Below are 15,347 nucleotides of genomic sequence, written 5' to 3'. Positions count from 1 at the left end.
TGGTGATCCAATCAGCGTCAGTCCACACGGGCCAAATCCTGGCCATTCGTTGGATCCCAGCTCAGGGGGTTTGAATTTGTTCTGTAGGATTTGGCAGGGTGACTGATGTCGATTGGATCGCCGGTACAGCAACCTGCTTCAAACAGGTGCTGAAAACATGCCACACCCAAGTTTTCCCCAGAGCGAGTTATGCTTGTGACCTTAAGGAAGTTTGTGGGTCGCTGGTGCCATCGTGGTGCATTGAAAGAATGTCGCAAAGAGCCAGTTTGGCGTAATGTGTAGAGTGTTGGACTACGGCCTGGGAGACCAGGGTTCGAATCCCCACTCGGCCATGAAGCTCACTGGGTGACCCTGGGCCAGTTGCCATCTCTTAGCCTGACCTACCTCGCATGGTTGTTGTGAGGGTGAAATGGGGAGGAGGAAAACTACGCACACCACTTTGGGATCCTTGGAAGATAAAGATGGTATGGAAATATAACAAATAAATAAAATAAACAATTTGTCAGCATCAAATACAGGTAATATTTGGCTTTTTTTAAATAAAAAAAGCTAACTGCAGTTGACCTGAACCGTGATCCTCTATGCCAGCAAAATGGGACAACATGTTTAATATAAAAGCAGAAGCAAAAGCTCCTGAGATCTTCCTGGTCACACTAGAGGAGAAAAGGGGATGTCACAGCAAACTATGGTTTGTTGTAATGTGTGATCATGGCTGTCTGGCTGGAAAAAAGGGGGGAAGCCTCTGAAAATGGGGTGAGGGGAAATCCTCATTGTCTGAAACAGCTGGGAACGTATCATGACCCATAGTTTGAGAAGCACCAGGTAAAAGCTGGTTATTCATTTGTGAAGGCCACTTGTACCCTGCTCTTCAGTAAAAAAAAAATGCTTCCATGTTAGCTTGCAGTCAGATAACAAAGCAGGCTTGCAATCTGAAACAACATGACACACAAGGGAAGGGGGCAGGGAGGGAAGAGGAAAAAAGCAAACTCAGGATGACCATCCGGCATGAAAACAGTTCAGCAGTAGAAGGTCTTTCAGCAGAGCTGGGGGAATGGACCCTGCTCCCCACATCTCCCAAGATACTTCCCATGTCCCCCAAAACAGTATTTGGGGTCATTTTGGGGGAGCCCTATTCGGTCAGCGGTGGGAAGGGCTTTTTTTGAGGTTGAGGGCTGCATTTCCATATTGAAATGTTTTTGGGGGCGGATGGGGACCCATTCAAGTGGTGAGTGTTGCTAGATACTTCCTGTTGTTTGCAAGTTTGCTCGCTCTAAAGAGTCACGAGATTCCACAGCCTTGCCTAGTTTGTCTTTCTACATTGTTTTCCCATTTTGTTTCAGAAACTCTTCCGAAATGCTCTGTTTGGGAACTTTTTCGGCGTTCTGGCTCTGTTCCAGTCCGGGCGTCTTCCAAAGGTAATGCTAAATGCAAATGTTTCAGGTCTGCATGCCCCTGGTGCAAACCCTGTGACGTGATGATGATGATGATAGTAATAATAATAATAAGAAGAAGAAGAAGAAGAAGAAGAAGTTGAATTCTCTGACGTGCATAAATTATGCCGATAGTCAGCTTTGCTGAGTGGGAGGCCCTGGAAATCACTTCCAGCAGTTGCTGGAAATCCCAAATCACTCCCCACCTTTTCCAGCCATTGCTCACATATGCTTTCAAGCCTTGCTTGGAATCCATATGGACTAGAAACGTGAAAGAGCTCCTGCACCTCCTAATGGAGCACATGAAGCGCCAATGTTCTGAGCTGATTCTTTGGCCCATCTGTAACATCTGCTCTGCCTGGCAGCTGGTCGTAGAGTGAGGAGAGTTTTTCTCATTGGCTGTTGGATCCTTTAAAGATTGGATGGGCATGGCCAAAGGGTGGAAAGAAAAGGAGGTTCCGAAAATCACAGAATGGCAGAGTAAGTTGCAGGATTTTGCTGAAATGGCACAATAGTCTTAGGGGCAATTCAAAATGATTTTAAAAAAATAAATGGGAAAGATATAAGAAATATGTTCAAAAATATAGTAAAAATGTAATACCCATGACAACTTTTGAGTGATACTAAAAGGAAACAGGGTTGAACTATAATTGTTAGGATGTAAAAGGAAATAAGAATGTATTAGAAGAATAGTCTTAGAAGTTTGTACTAATGGTATTGACATTCAAGTATAAAGAGTAAGTTCATACACGTGGAATTGACAGGAAGTACAAACCTTTTTTTTCTTTTTCTTTTTCTTTGTATCTTAATATATATTTTGTATGATACAGTATGGGATGTTTTGTATGTTATACCGTGTTTCTCCAAAAATAAGACACCGTCTTATATTTATTTTCTTATTTTTGGGGTATGGCTTATATTCCTTGAATGCTTAAAAATCCTGCTATGGCTTATTTTATGGGTATGTCTTAAAATATGAGAAACAGGGTATATATTTTGTATTTATGAACAATAAGCAATAAAAAGGATATTAAAAAAAAAGATTGGGTGGGCATTTTTTCCCTGTTAAGTTTTTCCCTCTGGGGTAACCTCTCAGGGAGAACTAAGACTATTCCTTGCTGAAACCCTCAAAAGCTTCTGGAAGTAACTGCCAACAGTGTTGAGGTAGATGGACCAGTTCCTCAAAAACATGCTTTCCCTCTCGCGTTCCCTGGGTCCTCTCCATCCTTGTCGACTCACCCACTTTTCTCTAAATTCCTTAGGATTCAAAAGCTCTCCTTGGCTGTGTCCAGGTTCTCCAGAGCCTTTCGGATCACCACATCCACCTCAAAGACCTCCCTCGGAAGACGCTGGCCGACATCGTTTCCGAGGTAGGTAGACGTGGGGTGTCATTGCGGGAAAAAAGGGAGCCTCTTAAATATATAGCTGCATAGCTTCTTCTGCAAGACCGGCTTGCCAGCACCAACGCATTCCCGTTAGGCCGCTGGTGCTAATTATAACGCCTCATCAGGACACAGGGCAATATTTCAGCGCTACAGTTCTCTTTGAGTGGTTCAACAGTCAATCCCTCTTCACAGGGAACTCTGGGAGGGGAATGCGGTTCTCCTAGCAACTCTCAGCACTGCAGTTCCCAGAATGCTTTGGGGGGGGAAGCCATGTTTAAAGTGTGCTTTAAATGTTAGGTGTGACCGTGGCCTCAGTTGGATGTGACCCATAATTGTCACGTATGACAGGATGTCTGGCGCACCTCAGTGAGTTCCACGGAAGCGAATGCTGATGTATTGACAAACAAACAAGTATGACAAGAAACGAAGGTCCAAAGATGGTGGACCTATAAAGCTGTGGGTGGCTTTATAAAATGGAGGGCGAGGTGGGTGCAGAAATAGACGGTCTTGTTCTGGGTGCAGGGGGAGTTGGTTAGCCACTGAAGGGGCCTAGGGAGGGTTGTTGGATGGTCTGAGCCAGGCATCCCCAACCTGCGGCCCTCCAGATGTTTTGGCCTACAACTCCCATGATCCCTAGCTAACAGGACCAGTGGTTGGGGAAGATGGGAATTGTAGTCCAAAACATCTGGAGGGCCAAAGTTTGGGGATGGCAGGTCTGAGCGATGGACGAGGTGAATAATTTTGGCACAGGAGTCTTGCCTAGAGGTGGGAAGTTTGAGATGCAAAAATGGGGAATCTAGCATGGATGTCCAAATACAGGGAGTTGTTCGCTTTTGTTTTTGCCGGGGGCTCAGATTCCGGAGGCTGTGTTTGAAGAGGTCCTTTTCAGCTTCTTGGAAGATGACCTCACCTCAGCTTTCAGCAGTCCAGGACAGCTTTACCTCCTGCTGGTGGGCATCCAGAAGTTCCCCAGGGTTCTTCGGCCAGAAAAACTGAAGGCCCTCTTGGGCACGACTGCCGTCATCACGGCAGAAAACATTCCCAGGTATGTCGACCAGGAACGAATGTGGGACACTTGCGTCGCTTTTCAGCCCTTGCAGTAAAGGAAGGAAAAGGAGGATTCTGGGATCTAAGATTCTTCCGGGGTGTTGTTCAGTGGTATATCTCCTGCTCTCTGCATGCAGAAGGTCCCCGGTCCAGTCTTCAGCATCTCCAAGGAGGGCAGGGAAAGGCCCCCGGTTGACACCCTGGGGAGCTGCTGCCAGTCTGACTAGGCCAGGCCTACAACTCCCATGATCCCTAGCTAACAGGACCAGTGGTCAGGGATGATGGGAATTGTAGTCCCAAACATCTGGAGGGCCGAAGTTTGGGGGTGCCTGGACTAGGCCAACAACCTGCTCTAGCCTAAGAAAGCTTTGTATGCCCCTAGGCTTTGCCACCACGCAACAGAAGGCAGTTTTTAATTTTACTTTTTGAAAAATAATTGATTTGCTCTTCCTTGCAGGCTGCTGGAGGTTTTGAAAATGGCGGCCAAGTCTGAGAAAAAGGACAGAAGTCTTCCTACTGTCGGACTGGACTTGATGAAAGTGGCCCTGAAGGAAGGCACCTTTGAGCTCTTCTGGAAAGAAGCTGTTGAGAATGGCCTGCTGAAGGACAACGTTGGACCTTGCAGGTTGGCTGGGGAGGTTTTCGCTCGTCTGTCACTCGCCACATTCACACCACATGTTTCAAAGCACTATTCTGGGATCTGAATTTTGGGATCTGTAGTTTGTTGAGGGTCCTGAGAGTGGTTAGAAGACTCCCTTTCCCCTCACAGAGCTACGGTTTCTAGAACGTTTTAGCAATCAGTCCCTCTTCACAGAGAACTCTGGGACTTGTAGCTCAGTGAGGGAAATAGGGGGTCCGCAGCTCCCATAATTCTTTGGGGGAAGCCATGACTGTTGAAAGTGGTATTGTAGTGCTTTAAATGTATGGTGTGAAGGTGGCCTCAGTCTCTCCTTGCAGTTCTTTCTCCCATTTTTCTAAATCCCAGTGGTTTTCGAACTCTGCTCTGGTAGGCTGTCAGATTCTTCGCGAGTTTAGCAGGCCGTTCTAAATTTATGAAACCAGTAAAGGCAGGCCCCTTGGAAGCCACACATTATTTCTTATTCTGTGTGTCTTGTTCTTCTTCAGTTACATGTGTTACCGGTTGCTGGGCAGCTCTCTCCCGCTCCTGTCGGCTACCCAGCTGAGGATGGTTCTCCGAGGGGAAGTTATGCGTCATTACGGGACCCATGTTGTGTCCACCCAGGTAGGGGAATGGCAACAATATCCCTTCCCCAGAATGGTAGCCCCCTTAGTTTACTGGAAAACAACTCCTAACATCTTGCTCTCTGGGACAGATGTACAGGTGAAACTAGGAAAATTAGAATATTGTCAAAAAGTGCATTTATTTTAGTAATGCAACTTTTTAAAACATTTTTTACAAATGCTTTCTTTGGGAAATTCCACAGTAATAAAACAAATAGTTACAATAATACAAAAATAAACAAAAATAAACATCGCTATTACAGTGGTACCTCAGGTTACAAACGCTTCAGGTTATAAACGCTTCAGGTTACAGACTCTGCTAACCCAGAAATAGTACTTCGGGTTAAGAACTTTGCTTCAGGATGAGAACAGAAATCGCGCAGCAGCAGGAGGCCCCATTAGCCAAAGTGGTGCTTCAGGTTAAGAACAGTTTCAGGTTAAGAATGAATTAAGATCTTAACCAGAGGTACCACTGTACATTTCATTAATTACATTCCATTTATAATTGACCCGCCTAACGACAAATATTTACAATTACAACAAATAAAGGCTTGACATAATCTTGCTTTGCATGTCATGCATCTATCTCATCTATTGGTTTCACCTTTTAAGTTGCATTATTGAAATAAATGCACTTTTCGACGATTTTCCAATTTTCCGAGTTTCACCAGTAGTCCAAAATGTCTGGAGGCTGCTAGGGTGGCAAAGGCTGGTCTACCCTGATCGGCAGTGGCTCTCCAGAATTTCAGACGGCAAATGTTCCCAGCCCTCCGTGGATACGCCAGGGATCGGCCCCTTCTGCTTGCCAAGCAGCTGTCCTGCTACTCACCCACAGCCCTTCTCCTGCCTGTGTTTTTCAGATGCACGATAGATTCAAGTTTGCCCCAGAGATGGAGGCCTACGTCGACTCGTTCTTGGAGGGATGCAGTGACCCGGGCAAGCAGCTGGCGGCGATGGTCGGTTTCTCCACGCTCACCAACCAAGGCTACCCGGTGGTGCCCAGCTTCTGGAAAGTGCTGAGGCACCTGCTCCCCGTGGCGTTGCTGAAGTACACGGCCTGGCTCAAGAACATGTTCCTCGACCCGGATTTGGACGCCTGCGTGGATTTTGCCACCAAGCGGCAGCAGCAGAATGAGAAGAAGACGGACGCGTGAGTGGCAGCTGGGGCAGAAGCGGAGGCTACTCCGGCCGAATAGGAAGCAGCCTTCTGCTGGGTCAGACCGCTGCACGGAGGACAGATAAAAGAAAAGGAAGTCCTTCACGCGGAGCTTAGTTAAACTGCGGAACTCCCTTCCACAGGAGGCTGTGATGGCCACCAAGCTAGATGGCCTTAAAAGAGGATTAGACAAATTCAATGAGGAGAGGGGTATCCTTGAGAGCTGTGCTGTGCCTCCACAATCGGAGGCAGTGATGCTTCTGAATGCCAGTTGCCGGAAACCACAGGAGGGGAGAGGGCTCTTGTGTTCAAATCCTGCTTGTGGGTTTCCCACAGGCATCTGACTGGCCACTGTGAGAACAGGATGCTGGACTAGATGGGCCACTGGCCTGATCCAGCAGAGCTTTTCTTCTGCTCTTCTCTCTCCCAGCCAGGAGAGTTGCCAGGGATTGAACCTGGGACCTTCTGCACTCAAAGCAGATGCTCTACCACCGAGATTCTACCCTTCCCCCAGTTTTTCACACGCACGTGAAGCTCCTGTTGGTATTAGTGAGACTTTGCCACTGGATTCTCCTCAGGTTTTAATTTCTATGAGGTTTCTTTGTATTTTCTACCAAGGCACTGTGAAGTCTTTAGGCTGGCCAAAGCTCCTTATAGCTCAGTCGGTTAGAGCCTGAGACTCTTAATCTCAGAGTCGTGGGTTCGAGCCCCACATTGGGCATAGTTTTCCTACTTTGCAGGGGGTGGGACTAGATGACCCTCGGGGTCCCTTCCAGCTCTACAGTTCTATGATTCTCACCTACATCGGGGATGGTGGTCAATTGATTTGGTCAACTGTCGCCACAGGAGCACAGGACGCTGGGTGTTGTTGTTTTTTAACCAAAACCACATTCCCACCATTGTAAGCAGCCATGACTTCCTCCAAAGGATTCTGGGTACTAGGAGTTGTTACGAAGCCCCTGTTCCCCTCAGAGAGCTACAATTCCTATAGCGCCCTGTGAAGAGGGATTGATTGTTAAACCACTCTGGGAATCTTAGCTCTCTGGGAGGAACAGGAGTCTCCTCTTAACTCTAAGCACCCTAAACAAATGAAAGTACCCAGAATTCCATGGCCGTTTAGTACCGTGGCACTTTAAATGAATGGTGCGAAAGTGTCCAAAGGGGGTGGAGATCCCCGGCCCCACCTGGCAATGCTGGAGCCGTCTCATAACACCAAATGATGGCTTAGCATGACATCTGAACTGGCCTGCTGTCTGCCATCTTTTTACTCCAATAAAATGGCAAGGGGAGGGTCTGCTTTAGTGGCGCATTACTTCCGATTGCTCTCTGTCGATGCAGGGAAATGACCCAGCACTGTGTGACACGCCTGAGGAAATGGATCATAGCTCGGCTGGTTGGCCTAGTCGAGAACCCGCAGATCAAGAAGGGAGAAGATTTTGTGACTGATGTGACCAGGTAGGTGGGACAAGATGGTTGACAGCGGCTTGCGCCGCCCGTTTGCTGAAGGAAGGGTGTGTGGTTCACTCGAGACAGCCAAATACTCTAAACCAAAGAGCTGTACTGCTCACAACCTTTGTATGACCTTAGGCCAGGCACCCCCAAACTTCGGCCCTCCAGATGTTTTGGACTACAATTCCCATCTTCCCCGGCCACTGGTCCTGTTAGCTAGGGATCATGGGAGTTGTAGGCCAAAACATCTGGAGGGCCGCAGTTTGGGGATGCCTGCTTTAGGCCGCAATCTGCGCTATTCCTTTAAAGCAGTGTTGTGCCACTTTAAACAGGGGTTCCCTCAAAGCTTTCTGGGAACTGCAGTTTGTTCAGGGTGTTCAGAGTTGCTGAGGAACCTCTGTTTGCCCTCACAGGGCTGCAGCTCCCAGAGTGGTTTAACAGTCGTTCCCTCTTCCTTCAGACCTTCCTCAAAAGCTCAGGTTTCTGTGAAATCTTCAATCCTCTCACTGGAATGAAGACCAAAGACACATAATTGAATAAAAGTACACATTCTCCCCTTTCCCAGACCATTTTCCTCCCCATCCCATGTCAGAAGTTTAGCTTGTAAGGTCCTTGGGACAGGAGCTGGTCATCTGATATTGCCAAGATAGAAAATTAAGATCCTGCAAGACACATTTTGCATTTACATTTCTGGGTGGTTGCCACAATGCAAGCTGGATCTAGCTGAGATGTAACCAGTGCTTATTTTCTAGAAAAATAGATGCTGCTACTCAGTATGAAGTTGTTACAGTAAGTGACAGTACTGTGACGCGGGTGGCGCTGTGGGTTAAACCACAGAGCCTAGGGCTTGCCAATCAGAAGGTCGGCAGTTTGAATCCCCGTGACGGGGTGAGCTCCTATTGCTCGGTCACAGCTCCTGCCAACTTAGCAGTTCGAAAGCACATCAAAGTGCAAGTAGATAAATAGGTACCGCTCCGGCGGGAAGGTAAACGGCGTTTCTGTGTGCTGCTCTGGTTCGCCAGAAGCAGCTTTGTCATGCTGGCCACATGACCTGGAAGCTGTACGCTGGCTCCTTCGGCTAATCGAGATGAGCGCAGCAACCCCAGAGTCTGTCACGACTGGACCTAATGGTCAGGGGTCCCTTTACCTTTACCTTACTCACTATGAAGTTGTTACAGTAAGTGCCCCACTTTTTAACAACAACAAAAAGGTGCTGGTACTGCGTACCCTTGAGTAAAGGTAAAAAGTTAAAGGACCCCTGGATGGTTGAGTCAAAGGCGACTATGGGGTGTGGCGCTCATCTTGCTTTCAGGCCGAGGGAGCCGGCGTTTGTCCACAGACAGCTTTCTGGGTCATGTGACCAGCATGACTAAGCCGCTTCTGGCGCAACGAGTACCAGAGCGCATGGAAATTCCGTTTACCCTCCCGTACTATTTATCTACTTGCATTGGTGTGCTTTCGAACTGCTAGGTTGGCAGAAGACCCTTGAGTACCTCCTGAAAAAAAAGCATTGGATGTAACAGCCTGCCCCCCCATCTATATTTACTTGCCACAAACATGAGGACTAGAAACTTCTTTCCAAGTGAAGTGGGTATTTTTGGCTTCCTAACTGAAGTGTCTCTAGAGTTGCAAATCATTTGGGAAGGCTGCTTTGTTTCAGCAGCCTGTACTAAGAAGTCGCTGTTGTCTTCTGCCAGGTTCTGCTTCTTTCACGCTTTTTTCAAGACCAAGAAGCCGACCCCTGAGATAACCGAGACGAAAACCACACTGTCGGTGCCCCTAAACGAGGCATCTCGTACAGCAGCCGCAAACTCGTTTTTCAGGTATTCCGTTTGCTTGCCTTGCTAGTTTTGAGCTCTGAAATCGTATGCGACTCACAACCCCAGCACCTCAAGGACTGCCTCTCCCCATGTGAATCAACCCAGACCTTGCAATCATCCTCCCTTGAAGCATTTCTCCATGTGCCCTCTCCTTGAGAGGCCCAGAGGGTGGCAGCACAAGAAGGGGCCTTTTCCGTGGTGGCTCCCCGCTTGCGGAATGTTCTCCCCAGGGAAGCTCATCTGTCAGCACCCTTCTACATCTTTAGGCATTAAGCAAAAACATTTTATTTTTCTCCAGGCCTTTGGCTCTCAGTTACCTGTGGCCTCGTTGAGTAGGTGGGATGTTTTAATCCTCCCTTTTAAGAACAAGATTGCCATTTAGATTTTCATTTTTCGTTTATGCCACATTTTAATGCTGGGGTCAGCAACCTTTTTCAGCCGTGGGATGGTCCACCATCCCTCAGACCATGTGGGGGGGGGGCGGACTATATTTTTTGGGGGGAAAATGAATGAATTCCTATACCCCACAAATAACCCAGAGATGCCTTTTAAATAAGAGCACACAATTCTACTCATGTAAAAACACCAGGCAGGCCCCACAAATAACCCAGAGATGCATTTTAAATAAAAGGACACATTCTACTCATGTAAAAACACGCTGATTCCCAGACCATCCGTGGGCCGGATTGAGAAGGCAATAGTGCCGCATCCGGCCCCCAGGCCTTAGGTTATGTAGCTACCCCTGTTTTAATGTGTGCGTGTGTTAGTTTATGTATCGCAAGTGGCTTTGAATTAGCTTGGATGGTTGAGCTCTCGGTTATCTGTGACCTCGTTGAGCAAGTAGGCTGTTTCAACCCTTCCTTTTAAAAATAGGGTTGTCGTTTAGATATTCCTTTGCTGAGTGTCTAAGGCCGAAGCATAGGAAATAAAACCCCACCAGATGACACACAAATGTTGTGGATCTTCCATCTCACTGGAAACACACAGTTCATGTGTCTTTTTTCCCTCCTCAATAGCCAAAGTCCAGAAGTTCTTACACCATGAAAATGTGGATTTATTCAAGGTTTTCCATTGCTGGGCTATTGAAATCCTGGCTGCAGCTCACATCCTTGTCAAAAGTTTTTTTTTTTTAAAAAAAAGACATAATTTTTAATTGATTTTCACATGTTTTTTTCTTAAATGTTGGCTTCCCACCCTTACTTCCATGTTTTTATTCCTACCTTATACCTGCTGCTTTATAGGACATACTTTAATACAACTATCCTCTATTTCACTTACCAATGCTTTCTTTCCACGTCAAAAGTTCTTTAGAGCGACAAGCTTCCACGTTGTCGGTCCTCATTCAGCAACGACAGCTGTCGAGGAAGCCTGATGTAACTATTTTTGACATTTCTGCATATCCCAAATGTGTTCAGTCGCTGCTCTCTCTCTGCAGTTTACTCCAGCACTTGAACACGATGCCCGCCCTGGGGGACTCAGCCAAAGCGGAAGAAATGAGGAAGAAGCACCTCCACGGCTTGACCGCCAGCGGGGACCCCTGGCTCTACCTCATTGTCCAGTATGCCAGTGCCCTCCTCTCCCATCAGGCCCACGTCACAGTTGTGGTGCCATTTAGCGATGAAGAGAAGCTTGCTTGGGACAGGTACGAGGCATTTAGAGCAGGGTGGTGAGCCTGTGGCCTTCCTGGTGTGGTGGGACTCTCTTCTTGGTGGAGCCTGCCTACCGTGTTTCTCCTAAAATAAGACACGTCTTACATTCATTTTTCCTATAAAAAACCACATTGCGGCTTATTTTCGGGGGATGTCTTATTTTTAAATTAAGCATGGTACAGCATTGTTACCTTAACTATGGTACGGGGCTTTCTTGCGCCGCCCGCTGAGCCTACTGCTGGGTCCCTGGGCTTGACGCAGCGCAGTGCGGCTGGGGCTGCTGCCGGCTCCTGCCGGCTGCTGTGGCTTCGCGCGCCGCCCGCTGAGCCCACTGCTGGGTCCCTGGGCTTGACGCGGCGCGGCGCGGCTGGGGCTGCTGCCGGCTCCTGCCGGCTGCTGCGGCTTCGCGCGCCGCCCGCTGAGCCCACTGCTGGGTCCCGGGGCTTGACGCGGTGCGGCGCGGCGTTGCTGGGGCTGCTGCCGGCTCCTGCCGGCTGCTGCGGCTTCGCGCGCCGCCCGCTGAGCCCACTGCTGGGTCCCGGGGCTTGGCGCGGTGCGGCGCGGCGTTGCTGGGGCTGCTGCCGGCTCCTGCCGGCTCCTGCCGGCTGCTGCGGCTTCGCGCGCCGCCCGCTGAGCCCACTGCTGGGTCCCGGGGCTTGACGCGGTGCGGCGCGGTGTTGCTGGGGCTGCTGCTGGCTCCTGCGGCTTCGCGCACCGCCCGCTGCCGGGTCCTGGGGCCCGTTCAGTCGGAGCTCGGCGCGTCGCTGTGCTGGGGCTCCCGCTGGGCTGGGGCTCGGCGCGGCGCGCGCTGCTGTGTTTGCCGGCTCCCGCTGGGTCGGGTAGGTACCGGTACCCCCAACATGTCTTATTTTTGGGGGATGTCTTATTTTTTTTGCCTTTAGAAGATCGTGCCATGGCTTATTTTAGAGGCACGTCTTATTTTAGGAGAAACACGGTAGTTGTTGTTTAGTCGTTTAGTCGTGTCCGACTCTTTGTGACCCCATGGACCATAGCGTGCCAGGCACTCCTGTCTTGCACTGCCTCCCGCAGTTTGGTCAAACTCATGTTCGTAGCTTCGAGAACACTGTCCAACCATCTCGTCCTCTGTCGTCCCCTTCTCCTAGTGCCCTCAATCTTTCCCAACATCAGGGTCTTTTCCAGGGAGTCTTCTCCTGCCTAGTGCCCAAGCCATTTTACTGCCCGAGGCGGAGTGACAAGTTGGTTCTTTCCCCATCCAGTGCACAAAGTCTGACTAGACGGGCCTATTCTCACCATGCTCTGCTGGCTGGAGCAAGCAAATAACAAACAAACGCAGAGCTGCATGTCTCCGTCTGACCATTCTCTCCCCATCACAGAATGCTGCAGACGGTGGAAACCTTGCGGAAGAGAGAGAAGAAAAGTCAGAACCTGAAGTCCTCCGCCTTCCAACACCTCCTGCTGTTAGTTGGCATTCACCTCTTCAAGGTAATACCCGGCACGCTGGAAGCGGCTCTTTTGGGTGAGGCTTTGAATATGGCTGTGACCATAATCCCTGAGCCCAAAAATGATGATGATACTGGAAGGGGAGAGATATTTTGCAAAGGGCTGCCAGGGCTTGTCTTGGGAAAGGCATAGGAAACATATGAGGTCAGACTATTGGGTCTACAGTGGTACCTTGGTTCTCAAACTTAATCCGTTTGGGAAGTCCATTCCAAAGCCAAAGCGTTCCAAAACCAAGGCACGCTTTGCCATAGAAAGTAATGCAAAACAGATTAATCCGTTCCAGACTTTTTAAAACAACCCCTAAAACTGCACTTTAACACGAATATTACTATCTAATGAGACTATTGATTCATAATTTTAAGCAATAATCAATGTATATAATAATAATAATAATAATAATAATAATAATAATAATAATATATTATTTATACCCCGCCCATCTGGCTGGGCTTCCCCTGTCACTCTGGGCGGCTTCCAACAAACATTAAAATACATCAAATACCACAGATTAAAAACTTCCCTAAACAGGGCTGCCTTTAGGTATTTTCTAAATGTCAGGTAATTGTTTATCTCTCTGACCTCTGATGGGAGGGTGTTCCACAGGGCGGGCGCCACTACCAAGAAGGCCCTCTGCCTGGTTCCCTGTAGCTTTGCTTCTCGCAATGAGGGAACTGCCAGAAGGCCCTCTGCGCTGGACCTCAGTGTCCGGGCAGAACGATGGGGGTGGAGACGCTCCTTCAGGTATACTGGACTGAGGCCGTTTAGGGCTTTAAAGGTCAGCACCAACAGTTTTAATTGTGCTCGGAAACATACTAGAAGCCAATGTTGGTCTTTCAAGACTGGTGTTACGTGGTCTTGGCGGCCGCTCCCAGTCACCAGTCTAGCTGCCGCATTCTGGATTAGTTGTAGTTTCCGGGTCACCTTCAAATGTAGCACCACATAGAGCGCATTGCAGTAGTCCAAGCGAGAGATAACTAGAGCATGCACCACTCTGGTGAGACAGTCTGCAGGCAGGTAGGGTCTCAGCCTGCGTACCAGATGGAGCTGGTATACAGCTGCCCTGGACACAGAATTGACCTGCGCCTCCATGGACAGCTGTGAGTCATTTTGGACTCCCAGGCTGCACACCTGGTCCCTCAGGGGCAATGACTGATGATAGTCATTGTTTGGATTGGGGGGGGGGGTTTATCGATTTCTGCTGCCACACTAATTCAAAAGATGAGTTTCTTACAAGTGCAGAGCAAGTATTTTCTAAATGTCAGGTAATTGTTTATCTCTCTGACCTCTGGTGGGAGGGCGTTCCACAGGGCAACTGTAGCAAATGAACTGCCCGGTTGTTGCAGAATGCCCTGAGATTGGCTCCCGGTTGCAAGGTGCCTGGGGCAGGGCTGTGGAATGCCAATTTTCAGAAATGAGAGCACCACTGGAACATAGAAGTCCTTTCCCTGAAGCGCAGGTCGCCAGAAAGTCTCCCATCCTAACCTACCTTGCAGGGTTGTTGGTGAGGATACCACCAACCTCGCATGCTGCCCCGAGCAGCCTTGGAGAAAGATGGGGATAAAAACATAGCGACGATGATAATGACAACATTTGACTGCTTTTTTCTTTCTTTCTCTTTTGATTCTCCCCGCCCCGCCTCTCGCTTCCTCACCCGATTCTCGCCCGACTAGTCTCCTGCAGAGTGTGTGAACCTTCTGAGCGACCTGCAGAATTGCACCCAGAGAGCCTTTGGAGAGAAACCGAAGAAGAAAAAGACATCAGCTGCTAGTGAGTCTCTGTTTGCAGCCTGATTCATCCACCACACCCTTGTAGATAAGCCCCTCATAGTTGCTGGCCTGATATTTATCGATTTATATAATAAACAACAGGAGACTGTAGGGATAGGTGTGAAGGCAGAGAAAGAAAGGGAAAACCTGTCTTTTTCCTGTCTGTCTGTTTGGTGGGCCTCCAGATCCTATGCTAGTTCTACTCAAGAGTAGACCCATTGAATTTAACAGACATGACCAGGGTGGATTTGATTTCAATCACGATTTAAAGCACTAGTCAGTAAGACTTGATTTAAATCTTCTTCTTTTTAAACAGAAGGGCTCATTCTTGCTGGTATAATCTTATTATTTGCAACAGATGAGGGTTTCATTTTTGGAATAATTTTCAGAGTAGTTTTTACAGTTATATCAAAAATTACCCATTTGGTTATACTATTAGAAATACATAGACAGATAATTATGAAATTATTGTGCGGTTTAATAAGTTAATGGTTTATATCTGGACAACTTTTCTGCTGTCCTTTATAGTAAGGAGAAAAATAATTATTTCTTTAATAACAATTTATTTAACTAAAACAATAACATAGCATATGTATCCATGATTGTTAACTGTTGTGGTTAAACCATTAAAAAAAAAACTTAGACTGAGTTTTAGCACACATGAAAAGCTTAAAACAAATCCTTATTTCTTGATGAATAGCCTTTGGACTATAATGTAACTTAAATAGAAAACTATCTTTAGAAACATTTTTCCTCCAAAAGCATTTTATTTTAAAAATCGATTTTTTAAAATTTATTTTTAAAAAATCATTTATTTTTATCCACCCTGGGCATGACTAACTTCAGTTCATCAGTGGGTCTATTCTGAGTAAAACGTGGTTGGATATAGGCCCTAGGCAGCCTTTGGCCTCCTAGATTGCT

The 15,347-nt window shown here is 47.8% G+C and overlaps 1 protein-coding gene across 1 annotated transcript in view; it reads left to right on the top strand.

Moving 5' to 3' along the window:
• The window catches only part of MYBBP1A (MYB binding protein 1a), a 49,026-nt gene that overhangs the window by 2,207 nt on the left and 31,472 nt on the right, over positions 1 to 15,347 (top strand). The window contains exons 4-14 of the mRNA XM_035139435.3: positions 1,341 to 1,415; positions 2,693 to 2,800; positions 3,670 to 3,860; positions 4,320 to 4,487; positions 4,988 to 5,105; positions 5,965 to 6,254; positions 7,599 to 7,715; positions 9,407 to 9,532; positions 10,965 to 11,171; positions 12,534 to 12,642; positions 14,331 to 14,427. Of these exons, the coding sequence (XP_034995326.3) occupies positions 1,341 to 1,415; positions 2,693 to 2,800; positions 3,670 to 3,860; positions 4,320 to 4,487; positions 4,988 to 5,105; positions 5,965 to 6,254; positions 7,599 to 7,715; positions 9,407 to 9,532; positions 10,965 to 11,171; positions 12,534 to 12,642; positions 14,331 to 14,427 (1,606 nt within the window). The remainder of the gene's footprint in view (positions 1 to 1,340; positions 1,416 to 2,692; positions 2,801 to 3,669; positions 3,861 to 4,319; positions 4,488 to 4,987; positions 5,106 to 5,964; positions 6,255 to 7,598; positions 7,716 to 9,406; positions 9,533 to 10,964; positions 11,172 to 12,533; positions 12,643 to 14,330; positions 14,428 to 15,347) is intronic.

Source organism: Zootoca vivipara, chromosome 14 (assembly GCF_965207765.1).
Source record: "Zootoca vivipara chromosome 14, rZooViv2.hap1.1, whole genome shotgun sequence".
Lineage (NCBI taxonomy): Eukaryota > Metazoa > Chordata > Lepidosauria > Squamata > Lacertidae > Zootoca > Zootoca vivipara.
Note: the sequence above shows the minus strand (reverse complement) of the source record. Positions and strands in the feature narration are given on the sequence as shown.